The sequence below is a fragment of the Bison bison genome, unplaced genomic scaffold (assembly GCF_000754665.1).
Source record: "Bison bison bison isolate TAMUID 2011002044 unplaced genomic scaffold, Bison_UMD1.0 scf7180017853731, whole genome shotgun sequence".
Classification (NCBI taxonomy): Eukaryota; Metazoa; Chordata; class Mammalia; order Artiodactyla; family Bovidae; genus Bison; species Bison bison.
In genome coordinates, this window is record NW_011484304.1 from 1,170,831 (window position 1) to 1,178,362 (window position 7,532).

The 7,532-nt window shown below is 49.3% G+C and overlaps 1 protein-coding gene across 1 annotated transcript in view; it reads right to left on the minus strand.

The window, feature by feature from the left end:
• Positions 1-3,095: 3,095 nt before the first annotated feature.
• Positions 3,096-7,532, minus strand: part of SALL1 (spalt-like transcription factor 1) — a 15,437-nt gene continuing 11,000 nt past the window's right edge. Inside the window, exons 3-4 of the mRNA XM_010855208.1 lie at positions 5,943-7,532; positions 3,096-4,801 (exon numbers count right to left, since the gene is read on the minus strand). Of these exons, the coding sequence (XP_010853510.1) occupies positions 4,361-4,801; positions 5,943-7,532 (2,031 nt within the window). The 3' untranslated portion in view covers positions 3,096-4,360. The remainder of the gene's footprint in view (positions 4,802-5,942) is intronic.

The following is a 7,532-nucleotide window of genomic DNA, read 5'->3' on the forward strand; positions in this document are numbered from 1 at the left end:
CTAATTCCTGTCTTATCCGTCTCCACTTTCTGTGAATCTCAGATTGCGCTTGACTGTGGAGCCCTTTGAAATTCACTTTACATTTTTTCCCATTTTGTTACCCCCTCTGACATTTGTTTCATTTGGGGTAGGGGTGTGTAGCTCCTAGTAAAAGACTCCAGTGCTTTATTTTTCTAACAGGACTGCTAAGTTTTAACAGAGTGGGAGCTTTTTTTTTCCCTTAAGTTCTCTCCTTCTTGACATTCGCAACACGCCAAAAACAATAAGCAAATAATCTACTGCTAGAAATTTTATGTCAACTGCAAATCAGTCAGGATTTTCTGTATGACACTTTTTTCTAATTTAAAAAACAAAAGAAAACAAAAAACTGTCCCCCAGCCCCTTACACATCAATTGAATAAACCCGGCCCAGGAGAATTGAGAGGCAAAGACTTAAAGCTCAAAGTGACTCTTGAGCCAATCGGTTTCCCTAAATGATCTGGAGAAACCTGCCCCCTTCCTTACTCTATGCACTCCTCCCCCCTCCACAGCCACTGGCCTGAGGGGCCTTGGGTAGCTTGGGTCTTGTCACTGGCCTCCCTTTTTCCACGCTAGTTTTCTGTCAATCACCAAACTGCTCTTCCAAGCCTATTTTCCAGAAAGAGGGGAGACCCTGTGTGTGTATGCGGGGATGGGGACAGGAGTCGGGGTAGGGGTGCGGTTGGGGAGCAACGCAGATGGAGGGAGAAAAACAAACAAACACACACACACACAGGAATACAGGGAAGGAAAGACGGGGAGATAAAGGGCCACCAGAAGGTGGAAGAATGACAGCGACACAGACAGAGACCCAAAGAAAAAGAAAAAGCATCCTTATTCCGAAAGGGGGGGGGGGGGGCAGCTCAAGTTGCTAACGTTTGTAAATTTTGAGTGATGGGTACAAGAAAGTTGGTTATTCTCTGCACTCTTTTGTTTTGTTTTTCTACAAGTCACTTTTTTTTTTTTTTAAAGGAACTGAGGCAAATGTCACCAATATGAATATTTTTAGTTCAAAAATGTGAAATTTGGCTGTTACCATTCCGGGCAGCAACAAGCCCAGGAACTTCGGTGTTCGGTGATTCCAAAACTATCTCGACGCACCTCCAATTAGAGAAGGGGGCAAAGAAAGGCGAAAAAGTGAGGCGAGGCTTGGCGGGAGGGGGTGGGGCGGCGCGTTCACTTCGGCCTTAAAATAAACTTTGTAGCTTTATAAATATGAATCCATTTCTCTTCCGCCGGGCTGAGCCGAAAGGCTGGGTGTTTTTCTCACTCAGAGAGGAAGCAGGCTGAGGGCGACTTCTTGTTTTGGAAACGAATGTAAGCGGGAATAGGCAGGTAATGATCAATAGATTAGAGAGAGAGTCGATCGATGGATGGACAGGCAGGGACCAAAGCGAAGAGGGAAGGGAGGAGACAGAGTCACCGACTGAGACCCCGAGGCTCCGACTTTCTCCTAAGGGCTACGGTCGCCTTGGAAAGTCTGTCCAAACGAAACGCTGCTTTTGCTCCCCTTAACTCATCAGAAAAAGCTAGAAGGGAGGAGGTCGGTGGTGAGAGAGAAAAAGAAAAAAACCGCCCCTGCCCACCCCGCCAGCCTGGCGGAAATGGACGCGCAGCTGGGGAGGCGCAGGGCCGTGACCCCCGCGCCGGCCGCGGTGGGAGCCCAGCGGTGGGGACCGCGCTGCGGCCGCGGGACTGACGGGGTCGGGGGGAGCGGTCCTGCAGCTGAGCGTGTGCTCGGAAACCCGCGTTGGGGCTCTGCCGACAGGACCCCTTTGGAGAGGTGGGCGTGGGGCTCGAGGGCGCGGGAGGGAGGGGGAGCGCCGAGGGGCGTGTACGAGCAGGTCCCTCACGGAGGCCGGCGGCCCTCGGATGCCCCTGCAGGTCTCAGGCTTGGTCCCCAGAGAAGCACCCGGATCCAGAGACCACTCAGGCCTGGGTACCCAGTCGTCGTCACGCCCAGCCCTGGGAAGAGGTTGAATGCCTCCTTTCGCAGCGAAAACGTCCCCCTCCGGCCCGCGTATGACAAGAGCAGCCAGAATCCCACCTATTCGCCTGGTCCCCACTTTTGAGCAGAGGGGTCTCTCTCGGGGAGACGTGACTGGGACCCTAGAGGCGCAAGCGAAGATGCTCGTTAGCGCGCTGAAACGTCTAGGTGATTCTCCGCAGCGCGCCGCAGCGCACAACCCAGTGCCTGCCCTCTCAAGGTTTGGGGGCGCTGGTCCCCATATGGCGCCCACCTTTTGGCACGCCCCTCCTGGGCCCCAGACCATTTAGCCTGCGGAGGCTCGCTCCAAGTGGCCATGGAGTGGCCTGCGCCCCGATGGAAACTTCTTCTGGAAGGTGGCCCGGACGCTTCTCCCTTACCTGGGCGCAGGGCCACTGTCTGCCGGCGGTTTACCGCCGCCCTGCAAGAAAAAATTCGCCGACCCCTCTAGCCACCAACTACCACCCAGTCCATTTGCTGACCCCAAAATAGTGCTCTGGAGGAAAACATGTTCTAGGGGAGACCCTATAACAAAAGGAGAGAGGAAGAAATCAGACTGAATTCTGGTGATGCAATATTCAAGTCGACTCTTCATATCCTTTGTCATGGACTTTTTCTTTCAAATATGCGTGTGTATTTAAATGCCTAAAACACTAATTAAATAAAGACCAAGTTGACCTCGCTGGGTTGAGGCCCAGTTTCAGATTATATAACCCCAGCTGCCCCGGGAATTCTCCAGCAATGCTGCTCACAGCCGCCTGGAAAATGACTGAATTAAGGGAAGTGAAACCACCGGAACAGGAGAAATAAAGCCAAAGTCTCCAAGGGCACGAATGTCCTGCTTAAGGAAACTTACCTGAGCCGACGGAACCTCCTATACCAACTTTTTATTTCACACCATTTTTTTCTTTTTTCTTGGGGTTAGAGAGGTTGTAAGAAGAGTAGCCAAACAAGTAATTGATATTGGGAGAATATCTAGATTCTCCAAATTAAACAAAAATAAAAAAAAAGGAAGAGAAAAAACACATGCTCATGCAAACCTGTTTCTGTTATGCCTTTTACAATTCCTTATTTAGAGAGAGAGAGAGAGAGATACATACACAATTTACTGGTGCCTGGGGAAATGCTAAAATACATTTCGGGGCCTGGCTAAATAGAAATGCACTCTAAAAACACAGACACAGTATTTTGTTTTATCTGTTGCAAAAAAAAAATGTATTTGATTACTTGAGTAAAATTACAGTATCTCTGTTGTTAGTAAGTATTAAATGTTAAAGAAATTGGACCCCCCTTCCTTTCAACTTTCCAAGAAAGTGCATGTAACAGTCCATTTTTTTTTTCCTTCCATACCTAATACAAAATAAACAAACACTATACCTGCTCTCTTGATCAAGAAGAAGCATTTGCTCTTGTAAGGAACATATGTACATTTTAATGAAAGTGATATTTCTTTTTGTATATACAAGAGCATCTACATTTTCTCCACTGAAGGTTGTTCAAGATGCTATTCTTAGCAGCATTGTGAAATTCCAGCACACATTTTCTATTGTGAATATACCTACAAGGCAAAATGTTACGTCTTAGTTTCAACTACCAAAACAACACTTGTATTTTTCTCTAAAGAATTCTGCGTGCTTATCACTGTACAGAAACTTATTAACATTGAGGACGACTCAAGTAAAAAGCACAATACAAATAGCAGTTCAAAACGGAAAGGGTTAAATCTACAAAAAAAAAAAAAAAAGCAGGTTGAATTTTAGAATTAAAAAAAAAAACAAAAAAACCCAAACCTTTCAAAGAACCACACAGTTCAGTCTGTACTTTCAGTCCTCTCCTTAAATTTGTTTCAAAAGATCAGACAATGTGTTTGCTGATAAAATTTTCCAGCAGGATCAAAGTATACATTTATATACAGATTTTATTAGAGATCTAATGCATCACTGAGGCATTGCATCAACACCAGATTCATATTAAACTGGATATAGAAAATAAGTTAATGCCAGATTAGGACCGCCTAGCAGGGCAACTTGCAATTGCCATAAATGTTACAGCAAGTTTACAGGACTCTAGTCAATTAGTATTTAGTCCAAAAATACAGAAGACCAAAGTTAACGCTTGCATTCTGTTTGCAAAGCCAGGTTATATCACTAATAAATAAGCTTTCTTAGAACTCTAGAAGTTGAACAAGGTACAAAAGAATGTCTTCAGAACGTTGTAGTTCAGAGATCTGTGGGGGGGGGGGTGCAGCTGTGGGGGAACCAGAAGGTTGTGGGGCGGGGGAGCAGGGCAAGGAGGAGGAGGCAACCGTGGGTCTCATTCTGAATGGGGGATGCTCTCTCTCCAGCCAGAGGGCCTTTAACTTGTGACGATCTCTTTGCTGTCTTCCACGAAGCGGGTGAAACGGAAGTTGGTTCCGTTCTCGCTGCTTGCCATCTTCTCCAGGCCAGCCAGGGGCGCGCTGGGCTCTGAGTTCTGGAGCTTCTCCAGGTTTCCTGTCAGCCCACTAATAGGTGAGCTGCTTCCACTGCCCAGGCTTCCAGGAATTGGAGGGATGCCCCCATTCTGAATGACGGAGATCTCATTGGCCTTCATCGCCAGCCCGTTGGAAAGCGCGGCTGCGTACTGATTCCAGAAACTAGAAGGATCCCCGCTTCCTGACCTGGCCGCCAAATCCTTCTGGAACATTTCTGGGAACTTGACGGGATTGCCTCCTAGAAATGTCATAGGGCCATCCACAGAGAGCCGGCGACCCCGGCGGGCGGGGGTGCTATTCCACATGTGAGTGCCCATGTGTACCTGGGAGGCGGGAGAGAAGGGAGGAGGGAGAAGGAAAAAAAGGGGAGAGAGAGGGAGAAGCTTAATAGTTGAATCTGTCTCAGCTCACATCCCAACACTCGACAGGGCCAGTGGCCACAGTGTCTATTCTTATTACATACCAGACAGTGGGAAGGGTAATAAGAACCGTCCACTCCAGTCTGCTAGTAATAAGGTGTCCACTCTCTGCAACCCTGGTCCGCCTCTCCTCTGCCTGGGCAAGGATGCCTTACTTACTCCTTTTTTATTACCTGTATTTAGCTTATAATGGCCTTGAGCAAGCCAGTCAGTTGCAGATAGCTCCTTCCAGGGTGAGAATTGTTACGTCCACTCTCATTGCCATGGCAAGTATTGTATCTGACACTCTTTACCCTATAAATGTCCTTTTCAGATGGAAAGAGAGTGCCCCTCACTGATTGCCCAATGGAGGGCCTGTGCGTGGAGCGAAAAAGCCAGAAAGTAATTATTCATCTCGCATTACTGGCAGCAATCTCTAGAGAAATACTCTGTCAACAGAAAAATGTACACAGTAAGAGCGCTCAACTGTTGCTCTAGAACTTAAGCATATTTGCTTTCTTTCCAACACGTATCAGTAGGAATTGTTGTATGATCAATTATCATAATACCCATTAGCAGAGTGGTGACGTTACTGTTTTTAGAAAGACAAACCACGCTGGACTGCAGAGTTTGAAAAAAATAGATGCCCACACAGAGGAGAACTGTAATTATTAAGTGGTATGGGCAGCACACAGGCGACATGGAGGCCTTTAATCAATACCCCATGGCAACGCGGGGCTGTCTGACCTGGTAGGTAGAGCAATTCATTAGGCGCACTTAGCAAGACAACAGGGCCAGGCCGCTGTTTCGCTTAGGTACCAAATTATTCAAGGCGCTCTGACGTTCAGCAGGCTGCAGCCTGCCCTGGTCCCTGCCGTGATCCTGACCTGCATAGGCACCCACACTTCTCCAGATAAGCCACGCAGCAGGAGGTTCTCTTGCGAGAACTCGCCCCCTAACTGTCTGGACCAAAGACTCTGGGAGCGTGCCTTACGAACTCTCAATGGCCTCAAAAGAAAGAAGGCTGCTGGGGTGGTGTGGGTGAGGTGCGGATGGAGTGAAGTACCTTAAGATTGCCTTTTGTTGTGAAAGCTCTTCCACAAATAGTGCAAGCAAAGGGTTTCTCTCCAGTGTGAGTTCTCTCGTGAATCTGCAGGGCACTCGACGAGGAGAAGGTCTTACCACACGTGTTGCAGTAGTGCTGTTTGGGGGTTCTCCTGGGCAGAGCTGGGAGGAGAACTGGGGACGTGGCGGAGGATGACAGAGGCCCAGAAGGGACGTGACTGGTGGGGGTGTCCTTACTGTCCTGAGGAGTCACATGCACGAAGCCGTTGACCTCTGTCTTGATGAGAGATGCCAACGAGTTGGCGGGAATCACCGCCGAGTTCTGATTGGGGCCAAGGCTGGAACTGGGCTCAAAGAGCTGTGATGGTAGATCCCGCATCTGATGTGTCAACATGTGTTGTTTCAAATTACCCTTGGTGGAAAAGCCACGATTGCAGACTGTGCAAATAAATGGTCTCTCTTTGGTATGACTTCTGTAGTGAATGTCCAAGGCACTCTGACAAGCAAAGGTTTTGCCACAAATGTCGCAAGCAGTGTTTTTAAATTTACCCCGGTCTCTGAAAGGGAAGAGGATTCCCAAAGAATCTTCTTTGATGATTTTCTCTGTGTGACTAGATGTCAAATCCAGAGCCCCACCATTCACTGGGGCGGGAGACAAACCATTGGCAAACTCGCTTGCCCCTGCTCTCTGCAGCTTCTCCTCGGCACTGGGTGACTTGTGGAATTCCTGGGTGCTGTTGGATGGGGACAGAGCCTGCATGGAGGAGGTAGACTCTGAGATGGCTGGGCTGCCTGCACTTTGGCTCTCCATGTCGCCACCCACCGAGGATGAATCGTTGGTCAGGACGTCCCCCTCGACTGACCCGTTTTCCACCGACTTCAGGCTGGCCTGCAGCTGCTCTGCCAGGCCGGCATTGATCATCTTCATCTGATTTTCCAAAGCGGCGATGCTCGACATCTCTAGAGGCAAAGGCGAGGAAGACAGGCTGTCTTGGGAAGCGTCTGCGGACTTGGGCGTGTCTGGGATGCTGCCCTCCGGACAGTCTTCCATGTTTTCATCGGAGAAGGTGTCTAGGTCATCAAAATTTTTCTCATCAAAGGAGCCTGTGTCGGACTCCATGGACTCGGGGTAGCTGTCAGGGACCGGGGTGTTGGGGATCTGGCCCCCCATGTGCATTCGGATGTGCTGCTGTAGGACCACGGCGTTGGTGAACTTCTTCTGGCAGATGGGGCAGGAATGCTGGACTCTGAGCGGGGGCATAGCTCGATGGACGCTGTAGTGGGTCTTCAGGTTCCCTTTCGTGGTGAAAGCCCGGCCACAGATCTTACACTTGAAGGGCCTCTCCCCGGTGTGGGTGCGGTAGTGCATCTTCAGGGCGCTCTGACAGCTGAGGACCCGGTGGCAGATGATGCACTCATTGGGGTCAGTGGCCTTCTTGTCAATGTTTTCGACCAGTTGCTGAAGCTTGGATGTCTCTGAGGCCTGGGCTGAGTCCAAGAGTCCCCCAAAGGGAAACTTCGCCTTGAACTGCTCGGACATGAGCGGCAACAGAGGGTTGGTGAAAGTCGAGGCACTGCCAGGACCGCCGTC